The sequence below is a fragment of the Rana temporaria genome, chromosome 9 (assembly GCF_905171775.1).
Source record: "Rana temporaria chromosome 9, aRanTem1.1, whole genome shotgun sequence".
In the NCBI taxonomy this organism is placed as follows: Eukaryota; Metazoa; Chordata; class Amphibia; order Anura; family Ranidae; genus Rana; species Rana temporaria.
In genome coordinates, this window is record NC_053497.1 from 150,874,489 (window position 1) to 150,897,739 (window position 23,251).

At 41.1% G+C, this 23,251-nt stretch overlaps 1 protein-coding gene across 4 annotated transcripts in view; it reads right to left on the bottom strand.

The window, feature by feature from the left end:
• Positions 1–23,251, bottom strand: part of DENND1A (DENN domain containing 1A) — a 1,239,075-nt gene that overhangs the window by 881,860 nt on the left and 333,964 nt on the right. For all 4 annotated transcript variants that reach the window (XM_040324851.1, XM_040324852.1, XM_040324854.1 and 1 more), the window contains exons 4-5: positions 11,824–11,873; positions 2,130–2,249 (exon numbers count right to left, since the gene is read on the bottom strand). In XM_040324851.1, coding sequence (XP_040180785.1) covers positions 2,130–2,249; positions 11,824–11,873 — 170 coding nt within the window. The remainder of the gene's footprint in view (positions 1–2,129; positions 2,250–11,823; positions 11,874–23,251) is intronic.

The following is a 23,251-nucleotide window of genomic DNA, read 5'->3' on the forward strand; positions in this document are numbered from 1 at the left end:
CACACATATATATGTGTTTGAGCTATGGGGTGCACATTCTAATGTAATAGGCTGCGCACACCTGAAAAACCATGCACAAAATGCTATAGTGACTGATAGTGGAAGGAAAAATTGTGGGGGAGTCAGATTAATCTGTTTTAATCTTGTTTTCCCTATATCACAAATGTTCTGGATCACTATGGCGATGTGGACATCTATACCTAGCTCTATTTCAGCAAAACATTTGATACAGTTCCACATAATGGTATTATGGTCTCAGAAATACGTTGTAAAGCTAACCCTTGGGTGGTTCAGTGGATAGGCAGATAGCTAAAGAATATATATCAGAGTGTGGTTGCAATGGGGCACAACAGAGACCAGTCACTAGTGGTGTACCACAAGACTCTATACTAGGTCCAGTTCTTTTAAAACTAGAGGTTGGAGATGGAGGTTCATATAGATTCGAGTTGGGGGGGCCACACTCCACAGAGTCAATTAACCAAAAAAAGGCCTGAATCAATAAACCACTTGGTCTTTTCTTGCTGTCACTCTTCTATGTTTCTGGAACAGAAATATAGAGAAAATCTTCCAATGGAGACACTTTTTCTGATGACATCTGTTTAAGAAAAGAGTGGCCTTATCATGGAGCGACTTCCTCCAACTTCCTTTAAATGGGAGGCTATTAAGTTGGGCTTTGAGGGCACACAGTACAAATTTGTATGGAAAACTAGAAATGTATTAATATGAAATATCATAAAATCAGACAGACGTAAAATCAAAATTTAGAAATTAGGTCAGTAACTGGTACTACAAGGGTAATGACAACAAATATACAATCTTATTATACACAAACTTCGTTTGAGAAGCACAGTTATAGGTACAATGTTGAGTTGTATATCCCATGTAGGATTCCAGAGGTTGATGAAACTGCCAAGACAGGATCCTGCAGCCCAGTTAGCAAACAAATCCGCGTGTGTCCCTGGTAGAGAAGATAACGCCGATACACTGGTGTACCGGCGTTATCTTCTCTACCAGGGACACACGCGGATTCGTTTGCTAACTGGGCTGCAGGATCCTGTCTTGGCAGTTTCATACAATATCCTCTGCTTTATTAACTGAGGATTCACAGACTGCCCTTTTAGACTCACCTGTTTATCCACCTGCACCTAGCCTAGTATACTCAGCCTTGAACTACCGCGTGTGTGTACCCCTGGATTTGAATTCTCATTGCTTACCAGCAATTGACGCTCCGATTACCATTATATTTTTATAATCCCGTGTTTTTGATAATACCCCCACGTTAGGCTGGATCAATACTTTTTGTATACCCAGCCACTGTGGGGTTAACACACGATCGTCGCTTGTCTATTCCCAATGCGGCCTATTTTATGCAATATCTTATGCTCCTGAGGAAGCGCTAAGCGCGTAACATGTAGAGCAAGCCCTCCATCAACCTCCGGAATCCTACATGGGATATACAACTCAACATTGTACCTATAACTGTGCTTCTCAAACGAAGTTTGTGTATAATAAGATTGTATATTTGTTGTCATTACCCTTGTAGTACCAGTTACTGACCTAATTTCAAAATTTAGATTTTACGTCTGTCTGATTTTGATATTTCATATTAATACATTTCTAGTTTTCCATACAAATTTGTACTGTGTGCCCTCAAAGCCCAACTTAATAGCCTCCCATTTAAATTCTTGTTATATCGGGGCGTTGGCACACCACTTATAGGTGCATTCGCGGTATCACCCTGCGATATATGCACGGTAAAATAGGCCCTTTCTTTTCATAAATCCTCCAACTTCCTGTTGTGTCTCCAAGACAGAAAGTGAAGGAAATCTCCCCAATAAATGCTTAAGGTAACCACATTTCATCTTTTCATCCTTTTGCGTTTTGCTAAATGAGCAGGCATTCAAATCCATCTTTATGCTGTAAAAGGCTATAAAAACAGTACATTATGAACATGCATTTAACTGGCCCTTACATTGTTCTCATATTATAGAGTCACATGACCCCAAATGCAACAGTTGAAAAAATATGACACCCATCCACATTTTATCTGCAAAGAAAGCCTGGTGATAGGAGACTTGGGGCCTGCACAAGCTGAAATGTGTACTGTAGACAGACACAGCTGGCCTTACCTTAAGATACAAAAGCAGCTTTTAGCGCCTGAAGATAACCGGCAGAAGCCAAACCTCTGCTTGCTGTCAATGTCAGTCAGCACAAATGTAAAGTTCTGCCCGACATGACTGGCCGAAAGGCTGAAAACAGAAGCACAGACAGAAGACAGCATGTAAATAAATATCACAAACCAGGCGACAGCATTAAACCATGTCAGTAATCACATAATCATTTGTTTCAGTAACAAGTATCAAAGATACCCCTGAGGTTTTTATGAAAGATGCATATACAATACATACAAACACAGTATATGCCCTCTTTGTGCCAAATATAATGTTTTCCATAATAAAGTAGTAATATATCCAATATTTATTTTTATTCAAGTCAAACATGAGACAAATACATTGACATCGTGGACTACAGCAACAAGACATATTCCAGGTTTAGTTTGTGTAGGGTAGTTTAAGGATCAAATTGGTTGCAAGATCCTTATTTTATTCGATTCACTTTTCATAAATCAGCCTCGGGATGCAACTGATCGTGAAGTTATAAAACAATACTGGCATAAAACGTCCAGGCTATATGTTAGCTGTTCTTAGTCCAGCATATGGTCTGGATAACATTTACCCTGTTTCTAGGATGGACTTCTGTCTGTAGAGGCTTTTAAAGCATATCTATGGTCAAAAAGTAAAATCCTGTATTACATTTCACACAGAATTTCAAACATGTCTAGTCTACTCCTATTACTCTGAAGGATCTTGAAGTTTTTAAACTCTGTAAAGTTCTCCACACATTTACTTTCTCGAATTCTGAGATACATATCCACTATGCTCTGTGGATAGGCACTGCTGTGTCACACATTTCACAGAGACTGCCTTCTAAACGACAGAGGTGCTGAGAAGAGTTTCAGGAGGTTGGGTCAGTACAGGAATCACAGCTTGAAGGCAGCAAGGTGCCATGGCATATGTAGTCCTTACAGAATGAAAGTGAACAGCAGAAGAGAAGCTGCAAAGCATGTTGGGAATCACGGAAGATGTGGAAAGAGATGGTCAGCAGACAGGCAGCACACACACCACATGAAATTAGATATTTCAAGTAAGCTCACTATATATTCAAATGTCAAATATAGCCACTGTTTGTTCTGTTATTACAATGCTAATGTTATAGAATTAAAAAGTGTATGCTGTGACCATAGAATTCCTGTAAACAGTCAATGTTTTCAAATGGCAAAGAACTGATTTCCCACCCGCCAGCCGTCATATGACGTCCTTGACTTTGAGCGGGGATATCAGAATGATGCCTGCAACTACAGGCATCATTCAGAGATCATCTTTTTCAGCTGGTGATTTCCTACACTATAAGAATTATCATAGCGGCTGTCCTGCCACTTGATTGTTCTTACAGGAGGCAAGAAGGAACGTCACGCTCCGGTGCTTCTACCGACTCACCACTGCAATCGGTGAGTCGGAGAACAGATCCGCTGGCCCTGGATGTTTACCATAGAGATTTCCGATGGACCAGATGGTCGCCGGAGTCTCTATAATCGTCGGAGGCCGGGCGCGATGCCATACACCAGAAAGTGTAGGGTTAAGCCCAGGCTTATGCCCCCCCCACCCGTTACCGGGACTCTCCCACTCTTTCCAGGAGTCCAGAATCACACTAGAGGGCTTTTGGATGGCGAGTGGGAGGAGGCCGATGAACATCTGTTCAAAGTGTCAATTGTTTAGCCACTTCCGGTTTCAAGGATGTAATTTGCTGGCTGTTACAGCCAGGGAAGCAGCTAACCAAGCACAGTCTATGTTTAGTTAGCTGCTTGGAGGGCAGGGAAGATATGTCTCCAAAATAATGTCAAGATATGTCACCTTCTCAACAATATTACATGTGAAAGCAAAAAAGTTCAAGAAAAAATATATATATTTTTAAAACATTTTAAAAATAAAACAATTTTTTTTTTAAATTAAACGTAACCCCCCATTAAAACTGCAAACGCACCACATAAGTGAGGTAGTACCATAGCGCACTGTTAACCTCTAAATTGATTAGCAGTAAAGCCTTTAAGGACTCAATGGATATTTTGCTAACTCTCATAGTCTCCTGGCAATAGAATTTTGGCAAAAAAAAAGGTTGTTGCATGTAAACTCATGGAACATGTTTAGGTGTGTCAAGCTTGGCGTTTATTCCCTGGCCAGAATCAATTCTTATTCTGGCCAATTAAATTAATTATCGCTCAAGCACTAAACATGCCTAGTGCTTGGCCGTGTTTAGATGATTATAGGCGCATCAATCATTTTTCAGACAAAACTGCTGCTCCTAAACGCACTGTGGGAAAAATGTTCTGCCTATAAACTGTATGTATGCATGGACACATAGGCTAACATGCAGGGATATTTCAAGGCTGAGGAAAAAAAATGCCAAACGCCACTGGGAGCAGGAGAAAAATCATGCAGTGTACAGCCTAAAAGCGTTGACTATGGACATTTTTTTAGCACCATTGTTTTTTTATGCAATATCATGGGCACAAACATTAAGGGTGTTTAATATAATTGCAGCATTGCGATTCAGACATTCTTGATTGTGCATTGATGCTGAGAGTCAGTCGAATCGATCCCCGATGAGGTCATCTTTTGCTCCGTGCAGTGCAGTGCATGGAGACACACAGAGGTAGAGCTTGCCTGGAGGATAAAGCCCCCTCCCCTTCACCATCCCTCTGCCCCATGATCTCATCCATCCATTCTCCTGATTCCATCCATCCCACCCTCTGCCTGATCCCCCCCCCCCACCATCACCCTTCTGCCCGATACATCCCCCCACCACCATCCCTCTGTCACTATCACTTCTATTTTGTGCATTTAGGACAGAAATGCATTTCAGGATTTGTTAAAACAATCTACTGAGCAGCCCAAAACTAGTTGGTGAGGGAGTCAGTCTATACCACATTTTCACAGCTCTTACGGCAAAAGAAGCCTTTCTGTTTTTTCTCTAGATATAAAGAATGTCCCTTTGTTTTCTGTAATGAAACTGAAAAACTTGTAGCCCAACTTGTAGCCCTCTTTTGGGATGGTTATGAGAATTACCCTCCCCAAATAGGATATTGCACTAAGAGCAAATGAAAATAAAAAAATTGAGTTCTTCTGACTGCTTGAATTTTTGGATAAAAACCATGTGCAGTAATCGCGATGCATCGTGGAATCGAGTCTTGGACAGGATAACCCAAACTTTATATTTTATCAAAGCTACTATCATTTTATTCTACAGGTGCTCTCCTTTCAGAAACAATTTAATATTCTGGAAGTTGTAAGTAATTTTGTAGTTTGAAATGCAGATTTTTACATGTGGGCAAAAAATGAAAAAATTGCTCTAGGGCCAAAGCTTTAAAAAACATATATTTGTTTGAGGGTTCTAAGTAACTTTTTAGCAAAAATTATTGATTGTTACATGTAAACAGAAAGTGCCAGAAAAGGCCTGGAGGTTAACCACTCACGGTCCACCCTATAGCAGTTTTACTGCTAAAAGGCAGAAAATTTGCGCTGGATCATGTATATATACATGATCAGACTGTTCTGGGTAGAGGGCACACATGCGCACCACCGCCACCTCGCTACCGCTGTGATTACACACATAGGGCCAATTTGTGGGTATGGCGGACTCAATGTTTGCCAGCACCCACTGATCATCATGCAGAGAGGCAGGACAGCGGTCTAGTCATGTAAACAAGGCAGATCACTGTTCTGACAGAAGGGAAGAGAATAAATGCAAAGCAGGGACTACATTTCATCTATTCTCCTACTAAAAGCACCTCCCACAGTATAGTAAAACACAGGTTAGGCACACAGCTAACACTTTGATTGCCCTTGATGTTAACCCCTTTCTACAGTGACCATGCATATTTTTTAAGTACTGATCACTGTATTAGTGTCACTGGTCCCCAAAAAGTGTCAGAATGTCCGTCGCAATATTGCAGTCCCGCTCTAAGTTGCTGATCACCGCCATTGCTAGTAAAACAAAAAAAAAAAAAAAAACATTTCATAGTTTGTAGATGCTAGAATTTTTGCGCAAACCAATCAATATATGCTTATTTGGATTATTTTGTATCAAAAATATGTAGCAAAATTCATATTGGCCTAAATTTATGAAGAAATTTGATTTTTTTTTTATTATTATTATTAATATTATTATTAGATAGGTTTTATAGCAGAAAATGAAAAATATTGTTTTTGTGATACCAGTGCTTTATCACAAAAAATGACCTGGTCATGAAGGGGGTAAATCAGAGGTCAAGACCACCTTCCCACAGCCCCTAAACATCCGCACAGATTTAGCAGCTTCCAATGAAAACAGTACTGGTTTATGTGTGCGAGTCTAACTACAGACACTTTACTATAAAGCTTGCCATCCACTATACAATCTGATTGTACAATCTCTTTTAGATTTACAAATGCCATGTAATATGGAGGTCACAACTGAACAATCCATTCAATTCGCCTCAAATGAAACCAGCCCTTGCACTACACAGTTGATGGTAGAGGAGTTTGCACAATAAGATTGCGTGGGTTATGGTCAGCTTAACAGCAACAGTCTAATAAATCTATAAGGTTCTATGTACTTTGTTAAGCATTGCTGGATTTCTCTCTAGTATGTGAAATAAACACATGTATGAATTAGTATTTACTAAATCGGAAACAAAACAAACACTGAAGAATGGTAATAAAAAACTTAAATATTTTATATGGAAAAAAAAAAAAAAAGAACTTCAGCCAAACATCACAATGCAGAGAAACACAATAGCTATGAAAAATGTAAAATGTGATTTAAATAGAAGCCAAGCCCCATGAACATAGTCCAGTACCTAGTTAAACAAAATCTATCCCACATCCTATAAAACTCTGCAGCTAGCACAATAACTATGCAAGGCATTCTTGTATTTCTGCTTTCAAGTATTTAGTGGTACTCAAAGCCAGCTTTCCTTAGAAACAATAGAACATTAAATGGAATCTTTATTGACAATGGAATCGGAGGATCAGAGAGTGTTCAACCCCTGAGAACTGCTCCCCTCTAGGGCTGAGCTCAGGCATCGTTTGATCCTAGTCCGAACCCACCTGAGCTATCCTGCCATGAAGCTGTTATCTATACTGTGCCAATCTTATGTGGTTGAGGCTATCCCTGCCCAAAAGCCGCATGTATACGTGCGGCTGCAGTGCATGCCCCTGGCACTCATCCTTACTCTTCTCTCCTTGCCCAACCCAGGAAATAAACCCCTGAAGCTAGATCCATGTGCAAAGACATCCAAAAAACAGTGTATAATAGTCGTTGGAAAACTTTGGTTTTCCAGAAGCTGTTGAACTACAATATCCAGCTGTAGGTCACGGTGGGAATATACAGTACAACTGCAATAGAAAGTGCAACTCTAGTGAAGAGTAAATGATGAGTAATGATAGGAGAGCAGAGCATGTAAATGTCTCTAGGTCCCATAGGTCATAATAATACCTTAAAAATAACTGTTCTCCCTCGTTATTCGCTCACATTATGCCATTATTGAAAAAAGCACTACTTCAAAGTGTAAAAAAAAAAACTCTTGCAAACAATGAACGTCTCTTTCAAATATACCATTGAAAGAGTTATATCATACACTTACCGCCACTTTATTAGGTACATCTGTTCAATTGCTTGGTAACACAAATTGCTAATCAGCCAATCACATGGCAGCAACTGAATGCATTTTGGCATCTAGACGTGGTGAAGATGACTTGCTGAAGTTCAAACCGAGTATCAGAATGGGGAAGAAAGGGGATACCAGTGACTTTGAACATGGCATGGTTGTTGGTGCCAGACGGGCTGGTCTGAGTATTTCAAAAACTGCTGATCTACTGGGATTTTCACGCACAACCATCTCTGGGCTTTACAGAGAATGGTCCAAAAAAGATCCAGTGAGTGGCAGTTGTGTGGAAGACAATGCCTTGTTGAGGTCAGAGGGGAATGGGCAGACTCAAATAACCACTCATTACAACCAAGGTATGCAGAATACCATATCTGAACGCACAACACATCGATCCTTGCAGCAGATGAACTACAGCAGAAGAAGACCACACCGGGTGCCACTCCTGTCAGCTAAGAACAGGAAAGTGGGGCTACAATGTGCACATGCTCACCAAAATTGGACAATAGAAGATTGGAAAAATGTGGCCTGGTATGATGAGTCTTGATTCCAGCTGCGATATTCAAATTATAAGGTCAGAATTTGGCATAAAGTGAAAGCATGGATCCATCATGCCTTGAATCAATGGTTCAGGCTGGTTGTGGAGGTGTAATGGTGTGGGGGATATTTTCTTTGCACATTTTAGGCCCCTTAGTATCAATTGAGCATCATTTAAATGCCACGGTCTACCTGAGTATTGTTGCTGACCATCCCTTTATGACTACAGTGTACCCACTTCTGATCACTACTTCCAGCATGATAATGCACCATGTCACAAAGCTCAAATCATCTCAAACTGGTTTCTTTGTACATGACAATGACTACTCCAATGGCCTCCACAGGCTCTGCAGTCAGATCTTAGTGTAAGTCAGATAGAGGTGTAAATTAAAGAAAGAAGATAAACTGGGGAGGAAGAACAAAAATCTTCTCCAACTTGAGAAGTCCAACGCCTAAGGTTACTAGTAGAAGCACTACTAGAGCATTTATGCCGACAGCCCTACGCTATTGTTTAGAAAGGCTAGTTGCTATTGCCTGTCACATTTCTCAAGTGAGTCTCCTGTCAGTAAATATTTGGAGAACTCTTTGGTTGAAAATTTATTCTGCAGAACAGCGATTAATTTTTTTTTCCTGTGCGTGCCTTTTGAAAGTGAACGTTTATTTTGAGTTTGTTTAAGTTCCCCACACAAAGAGGTTGTGTTACGTTAAAAAATGTTGCATGCAATACACCAAGGTGGTAATAGCCTTCATCCTTCAAGGAGACTTTGTAGCCTAGCTGGATAATAAGGATGCATACTTGCTAACCTCCATCTTTCTAGCATATCAACACTACCTCTGTTTTGCTGTGTGAGCTCAACATTACCAGTTTGTGGCCCAATTACTTTGTCTGTTTTCAGTGTCCTAAATGTTCACCAAGCTACTCTTCCCTTATCGTGGTCTATCTGGAAAATCTCTTATTAAGGGAACTATGCAGACCTTAAAAGGTGTCAGATGGATTATGGACCTTCAGAGGGCTGTGTTGAAGCCAACTCATTGCTTTGAGTATCTGGATCTCATCCTCGATATTTCTAGAGAAAAACTTCTGACTTTCTACTTCCAGACTACGATTATACAGTCCAAAAGCCTTGATTCTGCATGTGAATTCTGGGCTTGATGGTAGTCCATTTTAAGATCATTCAGTTTCCTCAGTTCCAGACCACTTAAATTCTACTTTATGTTGATGTGGGACAAGTCAGTTAAGTCCTTAGACAAACCAACTAACCTGACACCAAGGACCAAGTGTCTCAGGGATAAAGTGCTTTTCCCCTACTGTCTTGGAAAATCCTAACAACACATGCCATTCTGTAGGGCTGAGGAAGAGTCCTAGACACCTTGCTGGTGCAGGCTGAAGGAATCCCATCTTGATTTTGGAACGCCAAGCAATATGGTTGTTCTCACAATGCTGGAGCTCCAGACTGGAGGGTTATCTGATCTGGATTCAGGCAGACAACACCAAGACAGCGGCATCTATCAATCATTAAGCAGGAACCTAAGGTCTTGCTGTGGCAAGAGAGATAGAAAGTATTCTGACCTGGGCAGGACTTATTAAAGCCTTGTCAGCCATTCATACATTTGTGGAGGACCACCTGGATCAGTTATATTGAAACCTTTTTCATACCATATCCACATTTTTCTCTAGACTGAGTAGGGCTGTAAGACTTGGTCAGATATACTCAACCCTACCCATGCACTTGTTTTCAGTCACACAGCGTGGCTCTTGCTTCATGCACCAGCCAATGTGTCTTTTGAGTAGATGGTTGTCAGCATATACACACCTTTCAATTATATGGCTACCAGTTCCTCTTGCAGATAACTTATTGCGGTGCCTCACTGGAAATATAGTCTAACCTGTTGCTGTTGGAAATATTTGCAGTTTCTCCTCATGGTCCCACATACCCCTGTGTTAGCAGGCAAAGATCTTAAAAGCTACACAGATACATACCATACAGGCTCAGTGAAGCCAAGGGTGCATTAACTGCCAAACAAGTTTCAAGTTTATTCCTATTTTCTCTGGGCAGACTTGGGCAAATGTTTATCTAAAAATTGTGTCAGCTTTAAATGAATTAGAGGCAAATCTATAGATACATTTTTCCTGGATTCTTTACTGCCACTAATTTCTTTATCTGACAATTTATCATTGGTATTTTGAAGAGGTGATCATGTCTGTGGTTGCTACATTGGGACACTCCAAACTGTTTGCGACTTTCGTTCAAAAATCTGAAAAAAATGTTAATTCAGGAATTTGATCTTGCCATCATTAGCTCAACTAATTTTATTTCAAAGCCCTTAAAATGTTGTCCACACTTACTACTTGAGCAGAATCCCAGACATATTAAACAGGTGTTTTTTTTTTGTGCCTTGCACATGCACCTTACAATATGATTTTTTTTTTCTAAATGCCTATGACAAACGAAAAAATAGATCCATCTCACTCCCACACCCAAAATGTCTTGCTACAATGGACAAAAACAAGCAAGTTCTCTGAAAATTATCATTTTCAAATAAAACTTCACTGGTGTATGGCCAGTTTAAGCCCATATCGAGAATGACATGTTAAAAAAAGGAGGCCACACCTCTGAAATGTGTCATGTGAGCAGGAAATTTGACTTTGGGGTCTATGTTTTACAATGGGTATACCTATTTGTTGGTCTTCCGTTTTCAGGATGACACCCAGATTTCTTTATTTTATGTAAGGTGTATTGGCACCCATTCTTTCCAACAGATTGTCGTGGAGTGCTGCGCCAAACATTAAAAAGGTTTCTAAGAGGTTGTCACTCACAAACACCTTGAAAAACAATCAACTGGAATAAAATTTGTCAGTTGCTTTTTCTGATCTAAATGTGGGATTTGTGGGCTGAATGATTATGTCGATATCCATAGAAAAGTATCCATAGGCACAACCGTGTTTTGTCTGACGTGACACTTTCAAAATCTCTTGTGACAAATGCTTCATTCTCACAGGAAGACTCTGCATTGCTATTTGAGCATAGCAGGGCATATGTTTCTTCAAATTAATAAAGTCTGTGTGCCTTTTTTTTTTTAGGAACACTATAGGCAAATAATCAATAGGAAATTACAATGGTAAAATATATAAAACCCTTTTTTATTCAACCTAAAACACACAGGTACTTTCACTGGTACGGACATGAATGCTTATAATATAAGCACAAACACAATTTAAACACAAACACAATTTAACTGAAATCTTGAATATAGAGATCTCATCTTCACAAGAATTGTTGCATTACTCAAAATATAATCAGGTTGGTTAGGAGCAAAAGGTACTTACAAACAGAAGAGAAAGCACTTTGGATAGGCAACAGCAGTGCAATAATATTAGTCCAAATGTTAACTCTCAAGAAAGTTAAATTTTAGAAATAGTATTTCATGTTCAATTTACAGACATTTTCTAGCCACTTATAAATCACAGCTAACCATTTAACACTGAACATTAGATAACGGTGTAATATTCATGAAGCTTTTACCTGTCTAAAGAGAATGGAAAGCAGAATTTGGGGACGGTATTCAAGACTTCCTGCAAAGAAATAAAAAGAACTGGTCAGAATTATATACAATGTAAGGCTTTGTTTTGGGGTTAAAATTTGATTTATGGACTGCATAAAATAGGGATAGTATAGATTAAACATATTCAAATCAAACGTTGTAAATATAGTGAATGTAAAGTGATTGAAAAGTTCCCAAAGTTTTTACCTGAAATAAAAAATAAAAAGATTTATACTTACCTGCTCTGTGTACTGTATTGCACAGAGCGGCCCCAAATCTCTTCTGGGGTCATCCGTCAGCGCTCTCAGCTCCTTCTTTTCTGTGTCTGCCTCCATAGCAAACCGCTTATTATGGGGGCAGATGTGCGAGATCGATCCCAAGCCGGGCTGTACATGTTTATAGACACACACACAGTGTGGCTTGGCCCCATGCTTCCTCCTCACTGGATTTGGTTTAGAGCAGCAGGAGCCAATGTCTCCCGCTTATATAAATCCGCCCTGTGAGACCAGGTAAAGGTCTTTTTCACATGTCACAGCTGTCTGTATTCACTCAGCTTGGAAAATTAGGGAAGGATGTTATCCTTCCCTAATTTTGTTTTAATATAGGAAGAGATCATTCAAAAGAAAAAAATATATATATTTCAAGTCAATGGTGAAGGGAGGGTTAAAGTAAGTGAAATTAAATACCGTATTTATTGGCGTATAACGCGCACCCCAATTTTAGGAGGGAATTTTAAGTAAAAAAAACATTTTAAATAAAGAACATTGAACTTTGAAACCCCCATCATTGCAGCCTCGCCAGTGTCAGATCCCTGCTCTCTCCTAGGGAAGAGGAGGAACGAGTGCCGCTGAATTAGACCACAAGTGATATATAACCCCCTTCACTGTTATATAACCCCCCTCAAAATCTATTATATACGGTAGTTTATTTCTATTTTTTTCCTGCAACAAAAACTGGTGAGGTGCTGCCCCTGGAGCCCCTATGAATGAGACTCCACTGGATGGTGCCATCAGATGCAGTACCTTCAGAGCCACGATCTTCTGTGTACCGGGCGCTCCATGCCGCTGAATTACAGAGCCGCGTTCTTCTGTGTACTGGGCCCTCCGTGTTGCTGAATTACAGAGCCGCGATATTCTGTGTACCGGGCGCTCCGTCACTCACAGCCACGTCTCCTGACCCTGCTCATATGATACAGTTGCCCAATGCGGGGCCAGGAGGCGTGGCTGTGAGTGAAGGAGCGCCTGGTACACAGAAGATCGCGGCTCTGTAATTCAGCAGCACGGAGCGCCCGGTACACAGAAGATCACGGGGGATCAACGTATAACGCGCACCCGTGATTTTCACCCTATTTTCAGGGGGAAAAAGTGTGCGTTATACGCCGATAAATACGATAGTAAAAATGAAAAACAAAGTCAAATAATTTGGTTCTGCCCTTAAAATGATGTATTTTGTGGGGCCTCCTCCTCTCCCCCCACTGAGGTTGGTCAGATTTCGGCACAACATTATGGCACCTTGTTCTTAAATTGGCACTTGAACTCAACTTGATTGGAACTTGACCAACCACTATAGGCTGATTGAGACCTATATGTATTTTATGTATGTATCATTTTAACATGTGTATTATTTGTATGTTATAGATGCACACTGACTTATAATTTCTTCCTGAAAAAGTGACCGTCATGAAATGTCATGAAATACATTAAGGGATAATCATGAATCATGTGCAATACTGTAAAACATTAACTTACAAATGTAGACTGTAGCTAAAAAAATAATAATAATTATGTGTATTGAGGAGATACTTTGATAAACTGTGGAAACGTAAGTGAATTACCAGCCTAAATACAGGGAGTGCAGAATTATTAGGCAAATGAGTATTTTGACCACATCATCCTCTTTATGCATGTTGTCTTACTCCAAGCTGTATAGGCTTGAAAGCCTACTACCGATTAGGCATATTAGGTGATGTACATCTCTGTAATGAGAAGGGGTGTGGTCTAATGACATCAACACCCTATATCAGGTGTGCATAATTATTAGGCAACTTCCTTTCCTTTGGAAAAATGGGTCAAAAGAAGGACTTGACAGGCTCAGAAAAGTAAAAAATAGTGAGATATCTTGCAGAGGGATGCAGCACTCTTAAAATTGCAAAGCTTCTGAAGCGTGATCATCGAACAATCAAGCGTTTCATTCAAAATAGTCAACAGGGTCGCAAGAAGCGTGTGGAAAAACCAAGGCGCAAAATAACTGCCCATGAACTGAGAAAAGTCAAGCGTGCAGCTGCCAAGATGCCACTTGCCACCAGTTTGGCCATATTTCAGAGCTGCAACATCACAAAAGCACAAGGTGTGCAATACTCAGAGACATGGCCAAGGTAAGAAAGGCTGAAAGACGACCACCACTGAACAAGACACACAAGCTGAAACGTCAAGACTGGGCCAAGAAATATCTCAAGACTGATTTTTCTAAGGTTTTATGGACTGCTGAAATGAGAGTGAGTCTTGATGGGCCAGATGGATGGGCCCGTGGCTGGATTGGTAAAGGGCAGAGAGCTCCAGTCCGACTCAGACGCCAGCAAGGTGGAGGTGGAGTACTGGTTTGGGCTGGTATCATCAAAGATGAGCTTGTGGGGCCTTTTCGGGTTGAGGATGGAGTCAAGCTCAACTCCCAGTCCTACTGCCAGTTTCTGGAAGACACCTTATTCAAGCAGTGGTACAGGAAGAAGTCTGCATCCTTCAAGAAAAACATGATTTTCATGCAGGACAATGCTCCATCACACGCGTCCAAGTACTCCACAGCGTGGCTGGCAAGACAGGGTATAAAAGAAGAAAAACTAATGACGTGGCCTCCTTGTTCACCTGATCTGAACCCCATTGAGAACCTGTGGTCCATCATCAAATGTGAGATTTACAAGGAGGGTAAACAGTACACCTCTCTGAACAGTGTCTGGGAGGCTGCGGTTGCTGCTGCACGCAATGTTGATGGTGAACAGATCAAAACACTGACAGAATCCATGGATGGCAGGCTTTTGAGTGTCCTTGCAGAGAAAGGTGGCTATATTGGTCACTGATTTGTTTTTGTTTTGTTTTTGAATGTCAGAAATGTATATTTGTGAATGTTGAGATGTTATATTGGTTTCACTGGTAAAAATAAATAATTGAAATGGGTATATATTTGTTTTTTGTTAAGTTGCCTAATAATTCTGCACAGTAATAGTCACCTGCACACACAGATATCCCCCTAAAATAGCTAAAACTAAAAACAAACTAAAAACTACTTCCAAAAATATTCAGCTTTGATATTAATGAGTTTTTTGGGTTCATTGAGAACATGGTTGTTGTTCAATAATAAAATTAATCCTCAAAAATACAACTTGCCTAATAATTCTGCACTCCCTGTATATGTTTTTTTGGTTCACACAGGGGCGACTCGTCAGGCTACTTAGTCGCCTGACAAGTCGCCCTCCGCTCTGTACTATGGAACTGTTCTAATAGGAGTGACTCAAGTCGCTCCGACATAGAAAAAGGTTCCTGTACTAATTTGGGGCGACTTGCATTGACTTCAATACAGAAGTCATTTTGCAAGTCGCCTCTAAAGTCGTGGGCAGATCGCCTTGCCGAGTTGAACCGGCTCGGTCTTATGTGATGTAAAGTGTAACGTTTCTAAGATATGCATCTTTTTCTGGAACTTTATTTAATTTATGATTTAGGATTAATTGTTTTAAACATTTCATTAGCAAGTTGATGAAGGGGGAAATGAGGAACCAGGGAGGGCAACATATAATAAGATTTAATTCAGCTTTAAGGCTGCATTCACACCTGAGCGTAGCGTTTTGCGGCGTTTTTTACCGCGTTTTCCCACAATATTTGCAGCGTTTTTTACCACGATTTTTGCTGCGTTTTTTTACCGCGATTTTGGACAGGTCTAGGGTCACCAATGTTAAAAGCAGAAAAACACCCAAATACGCCCAAAAAAAAGTCCCAGAACTTGTTTGAGCTTCAGGCGTTTTTGAACTTCTGGCTTCAGGCGTTTTGTAGTGGAGATGTGAACCATCTCCATAGAGAAAAATAGATTTTTTCCTCTCCAGCATTTTGTAGCTTCAGGCTTCAAGCTACAAAACGCTCAGGTGGGAATGGGGTCTAAAAGCTACGTTTATTTTAAAAAAAATGCTAATTTTTTGCAGGTAAAAAGATGTGCCATTATTTTCTTAGGAACCTGTAGAGCATTGTACCCACAATCAGTATTGCCAATGAGCGCTCATCAGCGTCATGATTTTACCTTGGACAATGGGAATGTTTGCTGGGCATAAGAATATTTTGTACTGTTTGGTATTGCTACTCCTTCATAGCATTAGGAAAAATAATTGTTTTCTTATCTGTGCAGTTTGTTTTTTCCTATAAAAAGGCTTCCTTGAAATGATATCCGATCTTCTTGAGGAACTATGATGGATAATGCACTAATGTCTTAACCGTTTCAGGAAAAAAAAAAAGGATGTGTGTCAAACACAAGGCCCACAGGCTGAATGCAGCCCTCCAGCCCATTTTCATATGGCCCTCGCACCTCTCCTGCAGCTGGGGCACGGCGCACCCCCCCCCCCCTTGTGTCCACACCCACCATGTCTCAGCAGTCTGCAGCAGAGAGGACGACAGAACTCCTTCCCCAAATCCTGTGCTTCTCTGTGCAGATGAGGAAAGGCTAAACTCTGAACCCCCATCTCAGCAGTTGGCAGCAGAGAGAACAGAACTCATCCTACAGATCCTGCACCCCCTTGTCTCTGCATCCCCTGGTCTCATCATTCTGCAGACAGCAGCAGCTGACTCCAGCCCTCCTCCAGACCCTGCATTTTCTGCTCTTTAGCTCCCCCAAGCTTCTTCACAACAGCAGCACAAGAAAGGTGCATTGTGATGTAAGGGAGGGTGGAGAACTTTTGACTTTGAAAGATGGGTGGCACTTGATGTAAGGGTGGTGGGGTGCTCTGAAAATCTGCTTATAATGATTTCATTATAATTATTATGAGAATAATACAATTCTATGTCAGTTAAAATGAAGGGTTGCACACCACTGGTATAATCCACAAGAAACTTTATTGGAGATGGCTCACACAGATCATCATGGCAGAACCATGTTCTGTCTGAGCAGTCTCCAAAAAAGTTTAATGGGGATGACTGCCAGTGGTGTGTGACCCTCCATTTCAGACTTGCATGATCCGCTACAGGAGTGAGTGGGCTCCATCCCAGTCTGCACCTGCCCTTCACAGTTTAAGTCTTAAGTTATAACTAAAAAAGTAATAATTGAATGCAGGGGCAATAATTTAATATGATAATGGGTAGATGCATTGGCCCACAATGAAATTGAGTTTGACACCCCTGCTCTATAGTATTCTCCTTCACTACATAAAAGTTAAATAGGAAGCGGCGAAAGAGCTTGGCTAGCACAGAGAGTAATTAGACATTCTCAATGGAGAAGGCTATGACAAGCAAGGATGGAGAGGGCTGTACTAGGGAATGGACTCTTCCTGGAGCAGTCACATTTTTCTAATAAGTTCAAAAGCGCATTGCAAGTAAATAAAAAATATGGAAATTAAGTTGTCTGTTAGTCCCTTCATGTCAGCATTGTCTACACTTATAAAAAAAAAAATCCCATTCTGCAGCTCTTGCTGGCGGCTGTGTCTGGTACACTGACTCTGTGAACCTGGAAGTCCTTAGAGATGATTACTTTCATACACCCCTGTCCCTCTCCATCCTGAATCCCCCTGCAGTGGTCATGTGCTTAAAAAAGAGCCACGTGAGTACTTGGACCAGAGTGGAAGGGGCTTTTGGGGTCATGAAGGTTATTTTAGGGAAAAATGTATTGCCTTAGAAATCTTATTTATTGTACATTACTGTACAATGGTTTATCACTAAATTGTGTAACTAAATAAAAGGTGGATAAAATACTGCAAACAGAACATGATGACAAAATATATTGTGACACATAGAAAAAGAAACAAAATATGCAAGTTAAAGAAAGAGTGCACTTTCAGACCTTGCTCCTGTGTTATCAGCTAATCAATCCCACCCTAACCCTCCACAGATGAACAGTATACTTGCGGAGATCTGATACTTGTGGCCTCTGGTAGTTGTTGACATCAAGCAAGTCCTTCCCCTCCTGGCTGCACCTGCACATTATACAACCCCATAGAAGTCTATGGGGCTTGTCTACCTCCCCGATACAGATGATCAGAATATATTTATTTATATAGTACCCGGAGATTCATATTTAAGGTGTGTCTCAACTATAATACATATACTATATATGCTTATGTACTGCATCCTCCCAGCCAGGAGACAAAGAAAGTTCCAAGGACTTCTATTTAGCTGTAATGTGCAGGCATGGCCAGGAGAGAAAGGACTTGTGGCGCTGGATGTGAACAATACCTGGAGGTGGTGTCCATTGGATCTCTAAAAGTATACATTTTTGGAGGCTTGCGATTGATTAGCTGAGAACACTAGCCCAAAAGACAACTGCACGTATCTTTTCCCAATACATTTTAATTGAATTTTCAACAATGCAAAGAGCAAAAGAAGAAGAAACAACATCACAACTTTCTGGGGGGAAAAAAAGGAGACAATAATGCCTCACAGGGCTTGAGATACAGTGAAATGTTGTAAGTCAAAACTATTACAAATACAGTGTATCTGGAAAGTATTCACAGAGCTTCGCTTTTTCCACATTTTGTTATGTTACAGCCTTATTCCAAATGCATTAAAGTCATTTGGAATAGCTTTTGGAATGTGTAGTCATTTGGAATGTGAAGAAGCTTGTTTGAAATCTTTGCACATTTATTTAAAAAAAACAACGAAAAAAATCCCATGTTAATAAGTATTCACAGCCTTTACTCAATATTGTTGAGGCGCCTTTGGCATCAATCACAGCCTAAAGCCTATTTTTGGGCAGTTTCTTCCATTCTTCTTTGCAGAACATCTCAAGTTCCATCAGGTTGGATCGGTGCACAGCCATTTTCAGATCTCTCCTGAGATGTGCAATCGGGTTCTGTCAGGAACCATGAATCAGACCGAGACAGAAGTACAGTTAAATCACACTTGTTTAACCACTAGCCATCCGGCGGCCGACTATATTTACGGCCGCAAGGTGGCTCTAATCTGCTGGGAGACGTCAATATACAGCCTCTGGGGGGCACGCGTGCGCGCGCGCCGTGTCACAGAGGTGCCGATGCGCGTTCCTGGCGGCCACGATGTCCACCAGGCACCCGCGATCGGCAGTCACAGAGATCCATGTCATGTTAGGGAGAGGAGACCAATGGTGTGTCCCTTGTACATAAAGACAACCATCGGTCACCTCCTCCAGTCAGTTCCCTCCCCCCACAGTAAGAATCACCTAGCAGGGAACATATTTAACCCCTTGATCGCCCCCTAGTGTTAACCCCTTCCCTGCCAGTCACATTTATACAGTAAAATCGCTGTATAAATGTGAATGGTCCCAAAAAATTTTCAAAAGTGTCCGATGTGTCCGCCGTAATATCACAGTCATGACAAAAAGCGCAGATCGCCGCCATTACTAGTAAAATAAATTTTAAAAAAAGTAATAATTCTATCCCCTATTTTGTAGGGGTTAGAACGTTTGCGCAAACCAATCACTATACGCTTATTGCAATTTTTTTTCCCAAAAATATGTAGAAGAATACGTATTGGACTAAACTAAAAAAAAAAATTTTTTTTTTTTAAATGGGATATTTATTATAGCAAAAAGTAAAAAATATTGTGTTTTTTTTCAAAATTGACGCTCTATTTTAGTTTATAGCGTAAAAACTAAAAACCGCACAGGTGATCCAATACCACCAAAAGAAAGCTCTATTTGTAGGAAAAAAAGGACGTCAATTTTGTTTGGAAGCCACATCGCACAACCGCGCAATTTTCATTCAAAGCGTGACAGTGCCGAAAGCTGAAATTTCGCCTGGGCAAGAAGGGGGGTATATGTGCCCAGTAAGCAAGTGGTTAAGAATAATAATAAAAATATAATAACATAGTAAGCATAGTCAAAACATAGCCAGAGTTCTGGAACCGGATCGGATACTCAGACAAGCAAAAGTTCAGAGAGCCAGAGGTGAACGTAGCAGAACAGAAAGCAGGATCAGGAGCCAGAAGGGATGTCAGCCAAGCAAAGTCTTCAACAGGAACACAGAATTAAGTCTCTGTGATGTTGACCAAGGCGAAGGCAGAGAGCAAGTGAACTGGAAGGCTTAAGTAGGCAGGACTGATAAGCCGGATCATCAACAGGTGAGTCACTGTGGAGAGATCGAAGCTGGCAATTAGCCGACAGCTGAGCGGCCAGCTCAGAGAAGGAAGGGCTGAGCCCAGCCCTGACAGGTTCAAGTCTGTGCTCCGACTGGGCAACTCAAGGACTTTCACAGAGTTGTCCCATAGCCACTCTTTTGTTATATTGGCTGTGTACTTGTGGTCAGTGTCCAGTTAGAAGATGAACCTTTGCCCCAGACTGAGGTCCACAGGAGCAGGTTTTTTATTAGGGATATCTCTGTACATTGCTACATTCATCTTTCCCTCAATCCTGACTGGTCTCTCAGTTCCTGCTGTTGAAAAACATCCCAACAGCATGATGCTGCCACCACCATGTTTCACTGTAGGGATGGTATTGGCCAGGTGATGAGTGGTGCCTGGTTTGCTCCTTGCCATTCAGGCCAAAGAGTTCAATCTTTGTTTCATCAGACCAGAGAATTTTGCTTCTCATGGTCTGAGAGTCTTTCAGGTGCCTTTTGGCAAACTCCAGCAGGGCTGTCATGTGCCTTTTACTGAGGAGTGCTGCAGAGATGGTTGTTCTTCTGGAAGGTTCTCCTCTCTCCACAGAGAAACGCTGGAGCTCTGTCAGAGTGACCATCGGGTTCTTGGTCACCTCCCTGACTAAGGCCTTTCTCCCCCAATCGCTCTTTGGCCGGACGTCCCGCTCAAGGAAGAGTCCTGGTGGTTCCAGACTTCTTCCACTTATGGATGATGAAGGCCACTGTGCTCATTGGGACCTTAATGCTGCAGAAATGTTTCTGTACCCTTTCCTTGATCTGTGCCTTGATACAATCCTCGTCTACAGACAATTCCCAGGAGAACATTTTTCCTGACAGAAAGATTTCATTTTTAGTTGGTGATAAGGGCCTTTGTATATGCAAGACGACTTTGGCCCCTTTCACACGGGGCGGATCAGTAATGATCCGCACCGTGCACCTCCGCTTGCTCAGCGAGGATCGCTCCGTTGATACCTGCTGAGCCGGCGGATGACAGGGCGGTCCCCGTACACTGTGCAGGGACCGCCCTGTCTTTTCTCCGCTCCCCCTATGGCGGGATCGGATGAACACGGACCGTATGTCCGTGTTCACCAGATCCGATCCGCCAGATGGATGGAAAAGTAGGTTTTTCCTCCGTCACACTTTGGCAGGTCGGATGTTAGCGGGCATGTCACCGCTGACATCCGCGGCTCCATAGAGGAGCACGGAGCGCCCGTACAGGTCCGCAAAAAAAACTGACAGGCGGACCTGTACGGACGCTTAATGTGAAAGAGCACTAACAGAGTTTGTTCTTTCATGTCCCTGCTCTCTCTGTTGTATGAGCCTGCTGCTAGATGAAAAGTGAGTGCTGACAGAACACTAAAAATTTTACTTTTTTTTATGCTGTGGACTTGCTGCACGAAGCCCTTCTGCACTGAAACTTTGCTGCCTTGTTCAACAAACCTGCTTGGACTTTTCCTACCATTGCCAATACCAGTTGAGCCTGTCCCCCTTATAATCTACATCAAATTCAGAAGCAAGCAAAAATGTACCTATGAGAACACAGTCTTTACTGGAACATATCAGCACAGAAACAAAAAGCTGCCACTGTTCACTTGTTTATGAAGGTGCTTACTACAGAGCTGCCATTTTTTTTCCTTGTTCACTGCTTCGTGTTGGGAAAAATGAGATGTACAGTATTGTTCTGGATCTGTAATTTATCAAGTAGTGAAGGAAAAATGAATATGGCAGCTACAAGTTTCTATCCTGGCAGGTTTCCTTTCAAGTGTATTCAGGGGGAAAAGGATTGAGTTTAAGATGTGTTTGTGTCTGGCATGTCTACAGCACATCTGTGATGGTGGTTGTGATGCTTTTGATTTTAATGCATTTGATCAGCATTTGCAACTTGTAAATAAAGTTTGATTATACAAGGTGTAGTAGATGCATGTCAAAATCCAAGCTCTGTGCTTGCCATGTGTTTACAATGTGAGGCCATTAACAGAAATACAAGAAGAAATGCATCTGGAATGTAATAAAAAAAAAAAAACAGGCTGCATCTAGAAATTGTGCAACATAGTGCAAATTCTACTGAACACACGTTTACAGTACACCATAAGATCAAATTCAAATTTCAACCACTGTAATGAAAACAATTTCAAAATACTTTACAAATGCATTTAAAAATTAAATCTCCAGTAACACTTGAGGAAGAAGCACTGGGAGGATGGTAGAGGGGGTCTACATTTCCCTAATATGTGATCTCATGTCCACTGTAAGCACTGGACAGATCAGTTTAGCCAGGAAAGGGTATACCTCTGAAAAAGCACATTGGGATTGCAGATGAGGCTTCGCTCGAATAACGCTCGAAAAGCGCTTGAATAACGCTCGAATAATGCTTGAATAACGCCCCAGTGTGACAGGGGCCTTAAAGATGTAATTTGCAAGTAAAAATTTACGTTTTTTGGGGGAGATTGTGATGTATATATAGAGATTATTTTTTTTATGCTTTGGACATGATGCTTAATGTAATTTTGGAAATGCAAAGGGAGAAAATTTGATGGCACTCTGTTCCAAAATGATAGTTGGGGAATTGCAAACTTTTCCCCAGGCTGTAAAGCTGGCATCTGTTGTCAACAGCATCCAAGGCATGTAAAGGAATTACTTTCCCAGTTCCAGGGTACAATTGGAGCATCACCATGTCAGGGAGAACTTTGACTGGACAAAAGCATTGTGCGAACCAAAAGTTAAGTTTTTTGTTTGTGCCACGTCATGGGTATGTTTGATTGAAGATATCTGAAGAGAAACTGCCTTCTTCTGTGTATTATTTACAGCTGTGCGCATAAGTTTTCATACCCTGGCAGAATTTATGATTTCTTGGCCATCATTTTTCAGAGAATATACATGATAATACAAAAGTTTTTCTTTCACGTAAGGTTAGTGTTTGGCTGAAGCCATTTATTATCGATCAACTGTGTTTACTCTGTTTAAATCATAATGGCAACAGAAACTACCCAAATGACCCTGATCAAAAGATTACATACCCCAGTTTTTAATACAGTGTATTGCCCCCTTTAACATCAATGACAGCTTGAAGTCTTTTGTGGTATTTGTGGATGAGGCTCTTTACCTTCTCAGATGGT